The sequence below is a fragment of the Peromyscus leucopus genome, chromosome 20, assembly GCF_004664715.2.
Source record: "Peromyscus leucopus breed LL Stock chromosome 20, UCI_PerLeu_2.1, whole genome shotgun sequence".
NCBI lineage: Eukaryota > Metazoa > Chordata > Mammalia > Rodentia > Cricetidae > Peromyscus > Peromyscus leucopus.
In genome coordinates this window covers 32,640,685-32,658,098 of record NC_051080.1, presented here as the reverse complement: position 1 = coordinate 32,658,098, position 17,414 = coordinate 32,640,685, and the positions used below count along the sequence as shown (strand labels likewise).

The 17,414-nt window shown below is 54.5% G+C and overlaps 2 protein-coding genes across 3 annotated transcripts; both read left to right on the top strand.

The window, feature by feature from the left end:
• The first annotated feature begins 70 nt into the window (after positions 1-70).
• On the top strand, positions 71-4,907 carry Naprt (nicotinate phosphoribosyltransferase). 2 transcript variants are annotated; one of them, XM_028859333.2, is made up of 13 exons: positions 71-1,514; positions 1,662-1,789; positions 1,905-1,987; positions 2,103-2,233; positions 2,320-2,435; positions 2,793-2,989; positions 3,077-3,217; positions 3,724-3,808; positions 3,903-3,983; positions 4,106-4,208; positions 4,288-4,442; positions 4,529-4,636; positions 4,737-4,854. In XM_028859333.2, exons 1-13 carry the CDS (start codon positions 1,298-1,300, stop codon positions 4,797-4,799), a joined length of 1,608 nt encoding a protein of 535 aa, XP_028715166.1. In that variant the 5' UTR covers positions 71-1,297; the 3' UTR covers positions 4,800-4,854. The 2 variants fall into 2 exon arrangements, with proteins under 2 accessions (XP_028715166.1, XP_037053461.1); XM_037197566.1 differs by having other exon boundaries at positions 4,529-4,907.
• A 974-nt stretch (positions 4,908-5,881) lies between these two features.
• Positions 5,882-12,367, top strand: Mroh6 (maestro heat like repeat family member 6). The gene is made up of 14 exons (XM_028859320.2): positions 5,882-7,298; positions 7,533-7,685; positions 7,861-8,015; positions 8,607-8,724; positions 8,906-9,090; positions 9,177-9,314; positions 9,445-9,559; positions 9,643-9,786; positions 9,870-10,043; positions 10,257-10,424; positions 10,672-10,791; positions 11,007-11,109; positions 11,205-11,270; positions 11,403-12,367. Exons 1-14 carry the CDS (start codon positions 7,011-7,013, stop codon positions 11,630-11,632), a joined length of 2,157 nt encoding a protein of 718 aa, XP_028715153.1. The 5' UTR covers positions 5,882-7,010; the 3' UTR covers positions 11,633-12,367.
• The last annotated feature ends 5,047 nt before the right edge of the window (positions 12,368-17,414 follow it).

The following is a 17,414-nucleotide window of genomic DNA, read 5'->3' as shown; positions in this document are numbered from 1 at the left end:
CCAGGCTCTAGCCGTGCTTGGCCCAGCCCAGCCCACCTCTTGCCTCTTCAAGCTGTTCGGGCCCAGAAAGAGAATCTGTTGGGCCCCACGTTTGTCCACCCTCTGCCTCTTGTCCCTGCTGCTGTGACCATGTGGGGTACACCTAGGCCCGATCTAACATCCCTCTTGGCTCTCCTTACCTCAGGAGGGGCACAGCAGTTAACTGGAGTGAGGCACGTCTTTTATGTTCTGGGATGGTTAGATATGGACAGCCAGCTGTACTGTGTGGAATTTTGCCTGCCCATTCCACTTAAATCCCCTGTGGTCAGTGCTTGGGTATTGGATGAAGTAGTGTGGCCATCTAGGTGAGGGGTACCACGTGTGACTGTCAACGGTGTTCACCATGATCCTTCAGCCATCCGGGAGCAGTGTGATCCTTCCCCCTCAAAAGCTTTCCTGTGGGGCCTGAGATGCAGGATCCACTGAAAGCTGTCTCCTGAGGAAGGATGACTTAGCAGTTGAGAGCACTGGCTGCTCTTCCAGAAGATGGGGGTTCAATTCCCAGCACCCACATGGAAGCTCACAACCAGCTGTAATGTAACTTCAGTTCCAGGGTATCTGATGCCCTCTTCAGGCCACTGGGCATTAAGTCCCTGTAGTACACAAACACAACACTTTTTTTTGGGGGGGAATAAATTTTGCTATGTAGCCTTGGCTGACCAGGAACTTGGTAGAGATCCCCCTGCGTCTGCTTCCCCAGGGCTGGGATTAAAGGCATTCACCACAGAAACTGTCCTGGGACATTGACTCACTATGAGCCTAGTAGCTGGGTTGAGCAAACACCCTCCTCACTGGTGGTTGAGTTCCCGTCTCACACCTGAAAGGCAGCTCCGGCCTCTAGGGGCGCCTGGCTTGCCAGGCAGAGGCTAACAGTTCTGTAGGTAACCCCATTGGCCCATCCCTAGTCTGGGGCAAGAGGCCAGGGTGAAGTACAACCTGATCGATCACTCCAGCCCTGTTTGGAGTTGCTATTTTGCCTTTGCCGCTGTTAGTTGAGGTCCACTATCCTGTAAGAACCATCGCAGGGGCAAGCGGCTGGCTAGCTGGAGTCAAGGAGGCTGGGGTAGGGGTGTACCTGTCCTCTACTGTGCTGGTTTGGGTCCCTGGAACTCTTTATCAGTGAAGGTGGCTCGCCCCGCCCACTGCTGCCAGGAAAGGCCCCGCCTCTGGGTCAGTTAGTTCCCTGGACCAGTGCCCTGGGGGGCGGAGTAGGACGCCATTAGCCAGGCTTGTCAAGCTGGTACCGTGCAGAATTGCGATGGAGCTGGACGGGGAGCGCGCAGTGGTGCGGCCACTGCTCACCGACCTCTACCAGGCCACCATGGCGCTGGGCTATTGGCGCGCAGGCCGGGCATGCGAGGCAGCCGAGTTCGAGCTCTTCTTCCGCCAGTGCCCGTTTGGAGGCTCCTTTGCCTTGGCTGCCGGCCTGCGGGACTGCATGTGCTTCCTGCGCTCCTTCCGTCTGCAGGACGCAGGTAGCTCCGCAACCCGCGCTGGCACTCTGGCTGGGAGAGAATCCTGCTCCCGCCCCCTCTAAATGTGACCCTGACCTCTGAGGGGACCTACTTGCACTTGGCTGGCCAAGTCCTCCCCCAGACCACATGTATTCTCTCTCGTCCCAGACGTGCAGTTCCTGGCTTCAGTGCTACCCCCAGACACTGACCCTGGGTTCTTCGAGCACCTTCGGGCCCTTGACTGCTCTGGGGTGACGGTGCGGGCCCTGCCAGAGGGTTCCCTCGCTTTCCCTGGTGTAAGTGTCCTGCGGGCTGGGTGGGTTGGGAAGGGGCGCGGCGGGGGCTGGGGGGGGGAGTGGTGGCCCAGGAGGTCCTGCTGTGTGTGGATCTAATGACTCGCGCGCCCCGCAGGTGCCGCTGCTGCAGGTGTCTGGGCCCCTCCTCCTGGTACAGCTGCTGGAGACTCCGCTGCTGTGTCTGGTCAGTTACGCTAGGTGAGCAGAGCTCCTGAGAGATGCAGGCAGTCGGGAGGTCTGGGGGGCTAAGTCGGCCCACTGGGGCGACTTTGCAAGCCTCACCCGGGCTCCCCTCGCCTGTCACTCTCCACAGCCTCGTAGCCACCAACGCTGCTCGGCTTCGCCTGATTGCAGGGCCGGATAAGAGACTGCTCGAGATGGGCTTGCGTCGAGCTCAGGGTCCAGATGGGGGCTTCACGGCCTCCGTTTACAGCTACCTGGGCGGTGAGGCCTGGAGAAGGCATAGGTTGGGGGAAGGGAAGGTACCACCATACCCGGAGTCCCTCAAGCCTGCCTGCCTTTTCACCCAGGGTTCAACAGCAGCAGCAACACCCTTGCTGGACAACTGAGGGGTGTGCCCGTGGCAGGGACCCTGGCGCACTCCTTCGTCACTTCATTTTCGGGTAGTGAGGTGCCCCCTGACCCGGTTAGTACTGTTTTGTTTTGTGTCAGGCTGGTCTTATGTAGCCCAGATTGCTCTTGACATCCTGATCCTCCTGCCTCCGTCTCAGTGTGTGTACTTCCCATGCTGTGCCCAGTCAGTACCTTTCTCAAACCAGCTCTGCTGTAGAGGACAAGATCTCAAAACCAACTCGTATCCCACTAGGGTGGGCTGGCCCTGTTATTATATGCTGACAGATACTGCCCTGGACACTTGGTCCAAGGCTGCACTAGAAAGCTGGCGATACGTGCCACCGCCTTTGCCCTCAGGCCACGGTATACTGGCCACTCCCAGGTTGTACGCTGTACTCTAGAGCCAATTTGTACTAATCTCTTTCTACAGATGTTGGCTCCAGCTTCTAGTGAGGGCCCCGCAGTGGACCTGACGGCCAGTGTCAATTTGTGGCTGAAGCGTGTGTGCAGCTATCTGGGGTTGGAGGTACAGGAGCCACATCCAGGGGAAAGGGCAGCATTTGTGGCCTATGCTCTGGCCTTTCCCCGGGCTTTCCAGGGCTTGCTGGATTCCTACAGTGTACGCAGGTGAGCTGGGAGCATTCTGTCAGCGTGGCCTCGGTGGAGCCACTGAGCTCCTGATCCCCTCCCCCCCCTTTTTTTTTTAACATGCAGGAGTGGTCTTCCCAACTTTCTGTCCGTAGCCCTGGCACTGGGGGAGCTGGGCTACAGGCCAGTGGGCGTGAGGCTGGACAGTGGTGATCTGCTTCAGCAGGCACAGGAGATCCGTGGGATCTTTCGAGCTGTTGGTGCCCAGTGAGTCCCCCATGAGGGGTGTGGTGTGCCTGCTGGAGACTCCTTGCGCGAGTCCCAGGGAGATGGGGTTAGGACAAAGAGGGATGGCCTCTCCTGTCGTGAGACCATGGGCCTAATGTCAGGGGCAACGGAAAAAGCCCTGGAAGGGAGGGGTAGGGTAGGACCATCAGGGGCTCCTAAGAAAGGGGAAGGGGGGCTGGAGAGATGGCTCAGGCGTTAAGAGCACTGGCTGCTCTCCCAGAGGTCCTGAGTTCAATTCCCAGCAACCACATGGTGGCTCACAACCATCTATAATGAGATCTGACATGCAGGCAGAACACTGTATACATAATAAATAAATAAATAAATAAATAAATAAATAAATAAATAAATAAATCTTAAAAAAAAAAAAAGAATAGAAAAGGGAAGGCGTAGGCATGGCTGATGGGGAGGGAGGAAGCAAGGGAGGAGGCCAGGGTGAATCAGGAGCATCTGAGGGGTGCCGCCTGTGAACCCGTGACATGCAGGTTCCAGGTGCCCTGGCTGGAATCTGTCCCCATTGCTGTCAGCAACAACATCGACGAGAAGGAGCTAACACGACTGTCCCAAAAGGTGGAGTGGAAGGGGGACAGGTGGAGGGCAGTCTAGGGGAGCCTGGCACCCTACAGGGGGCAGCTTGGCTCAGCGTCACCTCCTCTCCCCACAGGGCAGTGAGGTGAACGTCATTGGCATCGGTACCAGTGTGGTCACCTGTCCCAAACAGCCCTCGATGGGCTGTGTCTACAAGGTAAAGAGAGTGTTTGGCCCCAGGCGGGGCAAGTCTGGAAGAACACGGGTGGTAGGGGACGGGGTTGGGGTGGGGTGGGGTGGGGTGGGGTGTCCAGCTATCCGAACGCCCGGTCATTGCAGCTGGTGTCTGTGGGAGGCCGGCCTCGGATGAAGCTGACAGAGGACCCCGAGAAGCAAACCCTGCCGGGGAGCAAGGCTGCCTTCCGGTTCCTCGGCTCCGATGGTGATTCCCCTCCGCCTCTCCCTTGGTCCTTTTTCAAGTCTCCGGCCCCCCGTGTGACGTTATTCTTGCCTTGGCTCAGGGTCTTTCCTCCTGGACCTACTGCAGCTGGCAGAAGAGCCTCCACCCAAGGCCGGGCAGGAACTCAGGGTTTGGCCCCGAGGGGCCCGGGAGCCCTGCACTGTGAAGCCAGCCCAGGTGGAGCCGTTGCTGAGGCTCTGCCTGCAGCAGGGACAGGTGACCGCCCCTCACATGCACCTTCACTTCAGCTGAGCTCTGATCCCCAGCCGGCATCTCGACCGTACCCTTCCCCTCCTCTGCAGCTGTGTGAACCACTTCCAACTCTGGACGAGTCCAGAACCTTTGCCCAGCAGTCCCTGGGCCGCCTCGACCCTGCTCATAAGCAGCTGCAGAACCCTACAGTGTATCCGGTAGGGCTTGTGGGGGGGGGGGGCTGCCCTGTGTGTCCTACGGGCCGCGGGCCCTGCTCCCCAACCCCAGCTTCCCGTATCCCTCTTTTTCTCTCCACAGGTTGCGCTGTCAGAGAAGCTGCGGGCCCTGGTAGACAGTCTGAGTGCTGGGGGGCCCTTGTGAAAAATTACAGGGGTGGTGAGGTGCCGGAAATAACACGACTCGCTGTCCCCACAAATTGTCGTGTGTCGTTAATTCACAGATTTCTGCTGCTCACTTGACTTCCAGGGACGGGGCCAGAATTGAGTTGAGGTGGCTCAGGGACTGCTGGGCAAAGGTTCTGGACTCATCCAGGGATGAAAGCGCCTCATATAGCTGCAGGGGAGGGGAAGGAGAAGGGGAGAGATGCTGGCCCGGAATCAGAGCTCAGCTGTGCTGGAAATCTGGAATAATTGGAAGCACAGGTCCAGCATGTGGGAAGGCAGCCATGGGGCTGGACTGTGGGGACCAGGTCTGAGCAGGGCCATAAGACACAGAGGGTTTACGTTTATCTCTGTTTTGAGGATGTTATTGTGAAGGCCCTTACCTACTAGAAGCAGCTAGGGGGTTCCTAAGGTTGCGGTGAGGTGTCAGAGTCTAATATAATAGCCTCAGGCTCCCATATCTACTTAGGACAATGTCCCCCATCAGTAGAGGTATCTCGAGCTTCCCATGCCAGCCCTGCATGATCTGTCGTCTGTTCTAGGCCAATCGGGCCCTGGCCTCGGGTCTCAGCTTCTTCTTCTTCTTCTTCTTTTTTTTTTAAAGATCTATCTATCTATCTATCTATCTATCTATCTATCTATCTATCTATTATGTATACAGCATGTATGACTACAGGCCAGAAGAGGGCACCAGATCTCGTTACAGATGGTTGTGAGCCACCATGTGGTTGCTGGGAATTGAACTCAGGACCTCTGGAAGAGCAGTCAGTGCTCTTAACCTCTGAGCCATCTCCCCAGCCCGGGTCTCAGCTTCTGACCCAATAATCAAGGAAGGAGGAGAAGCTTGGAAAAGCTCTATGAGGGCTGGAACTGCCTGGGCACAGCCAGCTGGGCAAGGCTGCAGAGGAACTGCCCAGGAGGAAGTGTCTTAGTCACTGTTGGATTGCTGTGCAGAGACACCATGACCACGGCAACTCTTAAAAAAGAAAGCATTTAATCGGGGGCTGGCTTACAGTTTCAGAGGTCAATCCATTATCATCATGGAGCGGAGCAGGGTAACATACAGGCAGACGTGGTGCTGGAGACGTAGCTGAGAGTTCTAGATACCGAAAGAGACACTGGCCTTGGCACGGGTTTTTGAAACCTCAAAGCCCACCCACCATGACACACTTCCTCCAACAAGGTCACCCCTCCTAGTCCTTCTCCTTTCCAACAGTGCCACTCCCTGGTGACTAAGCATTCAAATGTATGCGCCTATGGGGGCCATTCTTATTCAAAAACCACAGGAGGTTCATGGCTTGGCAGGAGGCAGAGTTGGGGCTTGGGCAACCTGACCTGAGGTACAGGAGCTGAAGAAGGTGAATGCCCACTACTTGGAAGACTTCCATGCACACTTCCGCCTGCCCAAGTAGACTGTCAGACCAGTCCATCCAGCTCCCCTGGCTTAGTTCTGGGGAGTGCCTATAGTGTGGCTGGGCGGAGAGGGGATTTAGGGCAGAGGTTGGGTCAGCTTTGGGCAACATGAACCTGGAAAGGGATACCACTGGGAACACAGTACACATACACACTGCCTAGGCAGCCATGGGAAGAACAGTCTCAGCCGAGGGGTGGAGGACACATAAGCAGACAGAACGGCCCACATCACAACAGTGGGTACTTGCAAACATACTTAGGAGGCTTCACCTGCCCTCACCTCATTTGCTCCACACCCCAAGTATCTTAAGTTCAGAGATGATGACAGTATCCGACCACACCCATTCCCAGGATGTCTGGCTGTGTGATAATCCTGGGGCCTAGACCAGCCCCTGACCCTGCTAGAGCCTCCTCAGAATGACCTAAAACTGCTCTGGGCCCCTCCCCCAGATAAGGGGGCAGGCAGTTGGGTTAAAGACCTTCCTCCTCTTTATAGTCCACTATCTCCATGGGTACTGGTGGGCAGAGCCAATCTTGCCATACTACTTGACTCCAGCAGCCTGGGCAGCAACCCTTCATCATAAGCCCATGCTAGGCTACTTCTGTGATTTCCCCAGCCAACCACTGGCGCATGCTCAGACACGCATGCACGTATGTGCCTACGCCACCACGCCTGTCTGTAGGCCCGCCTGTGGGCCCGCCCGGGGCCTGATTCTAGGTCAGGTCTGGGCACACCTTCACTGGAAGAGTGGTGGCGGGTGACGCTGGTAGGAACACCATGGCTGGGGGAGTGTGGGGCCGGGGCCGGGATGGCCCTGTGGGGTCCCTAACTCTTACAGCCCTAGCTGAAGGGATCCGGGCTAACCAGGGGCAGCCTGGGGGACCCCCTTCCACAGGCCCTCAGGCTGAGCCCCCGGAGCTCGGGCCTGAGGCTGAGATCTACTCTCAAACACTCACCCCTGCCTTTGAGGCCCAGCCTGGGCATGAAGTGGCTGCCCCCGCAGCTGGCAGTGAGAACTCTTCCCCACACGATGCCCAGGAGCCAGCCCCCGAGAGACCCTACCCGGTGAGTATTGAGGAATGACGATAGATGATGCAAAGTTTGGCTCTTGTTCACTCGAGCACTAGAAAGACAAGAGGTACTGGAGCTGGGGAAAGTATTAAGGGCAAAAGAGGGATGGAAAAGATCACAGGGGAAGAGGGTGTGACATTGGAGGGATAAGCAGGCCGGGGAACTAAGGATGATAACTGAGACATGGCTTGGGGACTCCATAAACTCCGTGTCCCACGCCTTCCCTAGGCCTCCCAGTATTCCCGGGAGGAAGGAGCCCTTGCAGACCTTGCTTTGTATACGGCTGCCTGTCTGGAGGAGGCTGGCTATGCGGGAACCCAGGCGACAGCCCTCACTCTGTCCTCAGCCCTGGAAGCCCGGGGGCAACGACTGGAGGACCAGGTTAGCATCCTCACCCCCCACCCAGTGAATCCCGCAAGCCTCCCTTCTGGGTAGGAGGAGAATACAGCCTCAACCACACTCCCCCTAAAGGCGATTTTCACTGAGTGAAGTTGGGCGCCTTGCAGGCAAGAGTCTCAAGGGACCCTAACCACTTACATTTGCCCCCTTTACTCAGGTCCACGGTCTGGTGCGTGGGCTGCTGGCACAGGTGCCTAGCCTGGCAGAGGGGAGACCCCGGCGGGCAGCCCTACGGGTGCTGAGCGCACTGGCCCTGGAGCATGCGCAGGATGTGGTGTGTGCGCTGCTCCCCAGTTCTCTGCCCCCGGACCGGTAACCCGCCCCGCCCTCCCAGCCGCGCGGCCCCACGCGGCTTCCTTCCCCCTTCCCCGCTTGATTGCTTAATCATAGAATGTGGTCCCTGAAGCACCGGGCTGTAAGGGAGCAGGGCCTCGGAATCCCCTCCCTTGACTGTCGCTGCTGCCTCAATCGGTACCCAAGTTTAGATTAACACACACACATACACACACACACACACACACACACACACACACACACACACACACACCCCTTCCTGCTTTTTCCTGTGGATGTGGGTGGGGTAATCGAGCAGGATGGCTTGGGTGCTTGGAAGCCTCTGGCTCTTGGAGTCATTTACCCCAGAAGTTATCTTTGGTTTATTCTGTATAATAATTAAAATAGTAGTTAGTGGTAGTGGTAGTGGTAGTCAGGTCTGTTTCCTGTCCCTGACCTAACAGGGCTCTCAGTGTGGTCCAGATGGCTGCTGATCTCCGGGACTGGCGTCTGCATGTATCTTCTCTGGGATGTGGGCCAATGGGAAAATGGTTTACGTCAGGAGGCTTTTCCTGGAGTCCCTGAGGATTGCATGCAGCTCCTCCTCACTGTGTGGCCCTTCACCCCCAGGGCAGCCGCTGAGCTGTGGCGAAGCCTAAGCCGGAACCAGCGTGTCAATGGCCAGGTGCTGGTGCAACTGCTGTGGGCGCTGAAGGGCGCAGCGGGGCCCGAGCCCGAGGCACTGGCGGTAAGTGGCTCCGGGAGGTGCCGTCAGGGGGCGTGGCCCAGCCACAAAGCAGCCAAAGAGCAGCTTTGATGGTGATGGTGGGACCACAGATCAGCTCCGGAGGCACACGTGTGTGGCGGGATTGTCCTTGCGCACATCCACATTTGGCAGAGTTCCGAGGCTGGGCTCACTTGATCGGCAGGCCACACGCGCTCTTGGGGAGATGTTGGCAGTCTCTGGCTGCGTGGGAGCCACTCGAGGTTTCTACCCTCACCTGCTGTTAGCCCTGGTCACACAGCTGCATGAGCTGGCTCAAGGTGTCCGGTCCCCTGACAGCCCTAAGGTTTGGGAGCCTTTCCACCGAGGGCCGCCTCACAGCCACGCCAGGTGAGAAGGTACACCTGGGTAAGTGAGGGGTGGAACAGGGCTCTTCTCACCCTCACTGCCCACTGCCCTGCTGGTCCTACCTCCAGCTGCACCGTGGAGGCCCTGAAGGCCCTGCTCACGGGGGATGGTGGCCGAATGGTGGTCACATGCATGGAGCAAGCAGGAGGCTGGAGGAGACTGGTAGGAGCCCACACGCACCTGGAGGGCGTCCTGCTGCTGGCCAGGTGAGGAGACACCCCAGGACAGCACAAAAGGAGGAGGCTCCCTGCTGGCCAGGTGCGGTGGTGGCATGGAGGAGGTGGTGGGGATGAGCCCTTCCAAGCGAAGGAAGAGCTGGCTTTTGCCCTTCTCCAGTGCCATGGTGGCGCATGCCGATCACCACCTGCGAGGCCTTTTTGCAGACTTGCTTCCTCGGCTACGAAGTTCCAATGACCCGCAGCGCCTCACAGCTATGGCCTTCTTTACTGGGGTGAGCCTGCTTCCCAGAACGGTAGTGAGGGGTGACTGTCTGCGCAGACGCAGAGAAGCACTGACTCTGTGTCCCGTGCCTAGCTGTTGCAGAGCCGGCCCACTGCACGGCTCTTACGGGAGGAAGTCATCCTGGAGCGGCTTCGAACTTGGCAAGGCGACCCGGAGCCCACCGTGCGCTGGCTGGGCCTACTTGGTCTTGGCCACCTGGCAATGAATCGTGGGAAGGTGCCAATCGGGTAGTGCCGGGCGGGCCAGGAGGGTCCTAGGCCGAGTCTGGAAGGGGTCGGGCCACAGTCCTGTCTTTACAGATTAGGCATGTGAACACGCTGCTGCCGGTACTCCTTAGAGCGCTGGGCGAAGGCGATGCGCGGCTCGTGGGTGCCGCTCTAGGCGCACTCCGGAAACTCCTCCTGCAGCCCGGAGCACCGGTGAGGCTCCTCAGCTCGGAGCTGCGACCACGCCTCCCACCGCTACTGGACGATGTGAGCAAAATCCTGCCCCGTGGTCCCACCGTGTCCTGCTTGGAATTGTCCATAGATGCGCAGTCCCACCCACAGGCTCTCCCTGGGGTGCCCACCCAGTTGCCTGTGGTCCTGACATCAGATGGAGGCTTAATCTGAAGCCCCGATCGGCCCACGGCCTCCTCTCCCACTCTTGCTTCCTTGAGCTCTGACTGTATTTTCTTTCACATGAAGGCTCGGGACTCGGTCCGTGCTTCAGCGGTGGGACTTCTTGGAACGCTGGTGCGGCGGGGTCAGAGAGGGCTCCGGTTGGGGCTTCGGGGACCCCTTCGGAAGCTGGTGCTGCAGAGTCTGGTGCCGTTACTGCTGCGCCTACACGACTCCAGCCGGGACGCCGCTGAGGTCGGTCTTCTGTCCCACATCTGTCTCATCCAGTACTTCCACTCCTACCTTGTGGCCTCTCTGAAGGTTTCAAGCCGGGGGACAAGGGCCTCAAGAACTTCCAGGTCCAGGTCTTCTTCCTTTGGGCTGGTGTTCTAAGCTCCTCACCCTGGGCAAAATTTTGCCAACCCTTTCTGGCCACAGTCCCTTTTCTTCCACCGCTTGGCATCTTCTGGACCCCTAACGCGGCTTGTTTCCTCCAATCCAGAGCTCAGAGTGGACTTTAGCTCGCTGTGACCAGGCCCTTCGATGGGGCCTGCTGGAGGAGATGGTCACTGTGGCTCACTACGACAGCCCCGAGGCTCTCAGCCGTGTCTGCCACCGCCTGGTTAGTAGAGAAAGCGCCATGATGGAGAGAGGGAGGGTATGGTCAGCGGCTCACTTGTCCTGGGATTCTATAGGCCACGCCCCCTCCACCTGAGCTAACCGTGACCACCACGCTCCTATGAGGACAATCCACAGCCTTTGTTCATGCTGCCTGCTCCAGCCTCTTTTCCAAGAGGAATGATACTTCTGTGCTGTCGTGAGCATTTGTGTTCCTAGGTTCAGCGATATCCGAGCCATGTTAAGCATTTCCTGAGTCAGACCCAGGGCTACCTGCGGAGCCCCCAGGACACCTTGCGCCGGGCAGCCACTGTGCTCATAGGTGAGGCAGTCGTACCCACGAGTGGCTAGGGCTCTGAGAACTGAGCCAACCCCTTCTAGGGTTGGGCCAGACCTCACTGGTTTGCTTTGGTACAGGCTTCCTCGTCTATCATGCTAGCCCCAGTGGAGTCAGTCAGGACCTGTTGGACTCTCTGTTCCAGGGTGAGGACTAGATCCGCCATGGGGTAGAGTACTGGAGAGATGGAGGGTGCTGGAGAGGAGTGGACAAGACAGAATGGGTGAGGGCCGGCCCCAGGTTCCTCTCCCATAAATCCTAAGTGTCGCTTTATACAGACCTAGGACAGCTGCAGGGCGACCCGGAGTCCGCGGTTTCCGCGGCAGCGCACGTGTCTGCCCAGCAGGTGGCGCTGCTTGCCCGGGCGCAGGTCCGACCACGCCGCTCCAGCCTCTTACGCTTCATCCGCCGTCGCTCACACCCTACAAGGCCCCATCCACTCTATGACGATAGTCCCTTCCTCCGCCGGAGCCTTGCAGGCCGCTGGAGCTGCCCTGAACCTCGGTGAGCCAGGCCCGGTATCCAGATTCATGGGCACACGCTATCCATGCTGTCACCTACAGCAGATCTGCAGAAGAGGCTCTGTTCGAGTCACCCTGGGCCTGGTGCTGGACGCTGGTGCTCACTGCCCTGAACTACTTTGTATGGGTCCACATGTGACAGCTGCGTGGCGGATGGCACATTCCATCCCAAGTCCCTCTTGTAGTGTTATTTATTCTCTGCCAGGCCAGTTCTGTCAACTCCCTGGAGTGTGCCCTCTGGCCCAGCTTGGACTTGGCGCCTGTCCTGAATAGCAGCTGCTTCCCAAGCAAGGGTCTGATGGAGGCACTGAAGTTGACGCCGCCATAGGCTGCCCTGCCTGCTTCCTCGGGCTCGGTTTGCCTAACTACAGTTGTTCCTATCATGGCTTTCCTAGTTTCGACAGCAGTCTGTCACCCCGGTTTCTTCTTCCAGCCGCTATTCCTTCCAGCCGTCCTGGGTTGTGTCCCCTGTGTCCTTGAGGTTATGTCCTCAAGAGGCATTGACCTGCTCTCCTGTCCACACCTGCTGCCCCTGCTCCTTTGGATAACCAATCCATTTCCTACCCCGCCCAACTCCTGTCGGAACCACCTGTACAATGGTGTTCTCCAGAAGGTATCTCTAACATCCCTTTGGGCTGGAGAGCCCAAGCCAGGATCGTACCCGTGGGTTGAAGTATGGCAAGCAGGCACGCCACACCCACCAGACTGTGAATGGGTATGCCATTACCAATGTCCTGGGCCGGGCTCAAATGGAAGGCATAGCTGGACAGACAGGAGGAGTCAGCCATAGTTGTGACCCCCCCCCTCAGGGCTTGCCAAGGCAGCTTCCTCCACTTCGAATGCCTGCCTAGGAATTCCTCCGGCTGCAGGGAGGCTTCCTCACAAACACAGGCTGTGCACAGGGTGGTCATGAGTGGGGGGAGCTGTTTCCCCGCCCTGGAATCTCTCCGGGACAAGCGTGGGATCCCATTCACCTTTGCTTCCCTGGCACCTACGTGGAAGGTGTTCAGACTAAACATGGCTGGGGGTGGACGACTGTCTCAGAGAGCGGCTGTGATGAGCTGGGCGCTGCACAAGATGCAGCTCGCTTGGCTCCAGGCGAGCGAAGCGGTGTGTGCAGCAAGATGAAGGTCAGGGACCGGGGAGATGGCTCAGTGGTTAGGGCACTCGTTGCTGCGGTAGCTGCAGTTCCCAGGACGGACTTCTGCAGAAAGCCTTCCCACTGCAAGTCCCCCAGCTGGGGGCTGGAGTCTGAACTGCGCTGTGCCCTCCTTTTTTTCTTTCTTTCTTCCTTTTTTTTTTTTTTTTTTTGTTTTGTTTTGTTTTGTTTTACGAAACAGAGTTTCTCTGTGTTGCCCTGGCTAGCCTGGAACTTGCTAGGTAGACTGGCCTTGAACTCACAGAGATCCACCTGCCTCTGCCTCCCGAGTGCTGGGATTAAAGGCCTGTGCTACTGGCTGGCTTTTTTTTTTTTTTTTTAAGTGTTTTTTGTTTTGTTTGTTTTTGTTTTTGGTGCTCTCCCATCCCACACAGGCCCCGTTGTAGGCCCGGCCAGTCTCCTGTTTCAAAGACTCTCACATGGTCCCTTTCACTGGAGATCTCACTAGACCTTCCACCGGGGCTTTGGGTGTGGGTGGCAAGACCTGCCTATGCTCTGCCCTCCAGGACCTAAGGGTCCCAGAAGCGTTACTGTGGTGCCATGCTTTCTAGGATCTGGGTTGCTTCCATTCTGTTGACTCAGGCTTGCCTTCCAGGAGTTTTTCAAGGACTTCTGGGTAAGATAGCTGTCTTGGCTAATTTTATGCCAACTTGACAATAAGGTAGAGTCATCTGGAAGAAGGGTACCTCAATTGAGAAAATGCCTTCATAGGATCCAGCCAAAGGGCATTTTCTTAATTAGTGATTGGTGGGGAAAGACCCAGCCCATTGTGAGTGGTGCCATCGCTTGGTTTATGATCCTGGGTTCTATAAAAAAGCAGGCTGGGCAGGCCATGAGGAGCACGTCAATAAGCAGTACTCCTCCATGGGCTCTGCATCGGCTCCTGGCTCCTGCCCTGTTTGAGTTCCCGCCCTGACTTCCCTCAGGGAAAGACTGTCATCTGGAAGTGTAATCTGAAATAAACCCTCTCCTCCCTAAGCGGCGTTGGTCATGGTGTTTTATCTTAACAATAGAAACCCTAATTAAGACAATGGCAGAACAGTGGCTGCCTCTGTGAGAGCGGATGAAGAAGAGAGTCAGAATAAGGAGGGAAAGAAAAGAAAAAGATTGTCAGAAACAGAGGAAGTGAAAGGATGATGGAGGAGAATAAACATGCCACACAGAGGAAAATACCTACCACAAACTCCGCTGCACAGGTCCCTGGCTGGGGGAAGCGACTGAGAAGCTACTTCCAAAAAGAAAGGCAGATAAAAGCTTGGCGGTCAAAGCACCAGGACAAGCCCACAACACTCAGGAGCCTCAAATCCGCTTGCCATTTTTTCAGTAAGGGAATTGATTTCTCTGGTGGATGGTCTGCAGCTGAATGAAATCTCATTTTGTTGTGCTTCTGACCCCAAGAGCAGCCATCTTGAGGAGCTGCTGTTAAAAACAAAGCTACCCCCAGGGGCCTGAGATAGGGAACATCCACAGGCTGGGGAGACTTAATTGACCTGCCATATCTAGGAGAAGGAAGGCCCAGAAAAGCAGATATGGGGAATGGGAGGCCCAGACACTAGCTGGCAAAAGTGTGCAGATGGTAGGAGGCTGGTTCAGATCAGAAGATGCATAAGGGGAAACAGTAACAAAAAACTGCCCCCACCTCAAACAGAGCTCCTTTGTGTAGCCCTGGCTGTCCTGGAATTGGCTCTGTAGATCAGACTGGCCTTAAACTCACAGAGATCCGCATCCCTCCACCTCCAGAGTGCTGGGATTAAAGGTATACACCACCACCACCTGGCAACATTTTTGTCTTTTATTTCCCTTTTATTCATCTAATTTTGTAGCTGAGCCTTTTCGCTATTGGGAAATCTTGTTTTGTTTTTTTTTGAGAGAGGGTTTCACTATGTATCCCTGGCTGGCCTAGAACTCACAGAGATCTGCCTTCCCTGCCTCCTGAGAGCTGGTATTAAACGTCCAGCTGAACCTATCTTTTAAAATAGAAATAAAGACATCCTAAGGCAAGCACAGGCTAAAGCAGTTCATGACCACTGGGTTAGCAGTGCGGAAGACACTTAGAGAACACTATCCACAGAGAGGAAAGAGAGCAAACCTCAGTTACAAGAGCACAGGAAAGGATCCGTTTCCTGAGAGCAACAGCAGAGCGAAGGCACCCCACCAACCCAGTCTAGCAAGCCAGCAGTACCCTGATATTAATAGGGAAGAAAATCACAAACAACAATCCAGCTGATCACAAAACAGTAACAGTTACGAGGGTTTGTACACATCTCAAAACTAAGCTACATGGATAAAACATACCAATGAGGGAGATGGATCAATGAGATTGTAGAACTAGATCCAGCCATGTATTTTCTCCAAGAAGCACACATATTGTTCAAGATGTCCAGGGATGATAGTCAAGTAGGGGAAGCAAACCATCAATGAAAGGAAGCTGAGCACAACTGATATGGCTAATCTCATAAGCTTCCAAACAGAATTCTATAGCAGGCCGCTGGTTATTAGTAAGGGAAACGTGCATCTAGAAGATGTAGTGATTGGAAATATGAATGCTGCAAACGTTGGGTTTCATAAGACAAACACTAATGGACATATAAGGTCAGATAGGGACAGATAGATTAATAGTGGGTGGTTTCACTATCGCACGCTAATCTCTAGATAGGGCATCCAAACGGTAACCAAAGAAACCTCAGTGTTGAACTCTGCAATAGAAGAAGTGGACTTAACAAATGGAACGAGAGAACAGTCCATCCACCAGACACAGAATGCACACTTTTCTCAGTACACAGTGGAAACTTCTCCAAGACTACAAACCAAGTCTTTCCAAATACAAAAGGATCAAACAATCTCTTGTACTTTATCAGATTACAGTGTAGTTAGGAATCAGTAATAAGAAAAACAACAGGAACTGTACAAATACACAGAGATTGAACAACACCTTTAAATGACCAGTGGGTCACTGAAGAAATCAAGGAAGGAATTTGAAAGTTTCTAAAACTAAGTGAAAACGAAATACAAGCTACCAGAATCTTTGAGATGCAGGTATGTATACACACACACACACACACACAAAAAAAAAAAAATTAAATCAATAGTGTATGTAGTTTTAAAACTTAAAACCAATCTCCCCAAACACAAATAAAAAAAATTGGTGAAAAATCCCATTAACTGTAGCTTCAAAAACAAAAAATACCTCGGTGAAGAAGACCCTAGAAGGTGGAAAGATCTCCCATGCTCATTGGTGGACAGAATTAACCCTGTGGAAATGGCTACATTACCAAAAGCAATCTAATCTACAGATTCAACACAATCCCCATCAAACACGTAGTGACATTCTCCTAGAAATAGTAATTCTAGAATTCATATGGAAGCACAAAAGCACCCAGACCACTAGAGGAATTCTTAGTGGTGCTGGAGGTATCACAGTACTGGATACTAAGTTTTAGTACAGAGGCACAGTAACAAAACAGAGTCAGACCAATGGAGAAAAATGGAGGGCCCAACAGTGTTGTAGAATATTATTTTAAGGTTTTTGTTTTGTTTTGTTTTAAGACAGGGTTTCTCTGTGTAACAGTCCTGACTCTTCTGGAACTCACTTTGTAGACCAGGCTGGCCTGGAACATTTGTTTAATGATGCAAAAATGTGTTTGGTTAAATATAATTCACCTGTGGTCAAGAGGCTGAGTCAGCAACTAGCTGACAGGAAATGGTAAGAAGAAGCTCGGTGGAGAAGGGTTTTTACGTAGGGTCGAGGAGAAACATGAGGGCTTTTTGGTGGATGCGAGCAAGGCAAGGAGGTGAGCTACTTGCTATTCAGCCTCTCTGAGGAGCAGAATTCCACCGTAAGCTTTGAAACTTGAGTTCTTTAGAGGGAAAGAGATTTAGTTAAGTTCCCTACATAGCTTTGAAAGAATCAGTGCCTGAGGGAACAGACACCTAATTTTTGATAAAACTTTCAAAACTATACATTAAAAAAAAAAAAAGACAGCCCCTTTAACAAATTGTTCTGAAAAAAAACTTGATTTCTCCATGTTAAAGAAGGAAACTAAGCCTGGCATGGTGGTGCACACCTTTAATCCCAGCACTCAGGAGGCAGAGGCAGGTGGATCTCTGTGAGTATGAGGCCAGCCTGGTTTATATGGCAAGCTCCTGGACAGCCTGAGCTACATAGTAGAGAGACCTTGTGTGGTGATAGTTAGTTGTACTCTAACAATAAAGCTTGCCTGGAGATCAGAGTAGGGAGCTAGTCACTAGAAGCCAGGCAGTGGTGACACACACCTTTAATCCCAGCACTTGGGATCTCATGCCTTTGATCCCGGTACTTGGAAGGCACATGCCTTTAATCCCAGCACTTGGGAGGAGGAAACAGGAAGTGATATGGCTGGGCAGAGAGAGGAAGTGATAAGGCAGGGTGAGGACAGGAGCTTGGCCTTTTTTATTCTGAGGATTCAGTAGAGGTAAGAAGTGGCTGTGGCTTGCTCTGATCTGAGTTGCCGTGGTCATGGTGTCTCCTCACAGCAACAGAACAGTGACCACAACAAAATGCTCCAGCTACAGTGGAATGTTCGGTCCCTTCGGGTTAGTAAATCCTGAAAGTTGCATGTCTGCGATGTGCC

Bases quoted from the DNA above. Each gene is read 5' to 3' on its own strand.
- Mroh6 (XM_028859320.2), top strand. From the start codon at position 7,011: ATGGCTGGGGGAGTGTGGGGCCGGGGCCGGGATGGCCCTGTGGGGTCC. The intron at 9,315-9,444 runs GTGAGGAGACAC...GCCCTTCTCCAG, and splicing joins GGCGTCCTGCTGCTGGCCAG to TGCCATGGTGGCGCATGCCG. The intron at 9,787-9,869 runs GTGCCAATCGGG...CTGTCTTTACAG, and splicing joins TGGCAATGAATCGTGGGAAG to ATTAGGCATGTGAACACGCT.
- Naprt (XM_037197566.1), top strand. From the start codon at position 1,298: ATGGAGCTGGACGGGGAGCGCGCAGTGGTGCGGCCACTGCTCACCGAC. The intron at 2,436-2,792 runs GTTAGTACTGTT...CTCTTTCTACAG, and splicing joins GTGAGGTGCCCCCTGACCCG to ATGTTGGCTCCAGCTTCTAG. The intron at 4,443-4,528 runs GTGACCGCCCCT...CCTCCTCTGCAG, and splicing joins TCTGCCTGCAGCAGGGACAG to CTGTGTGAACCACTTCCAAC.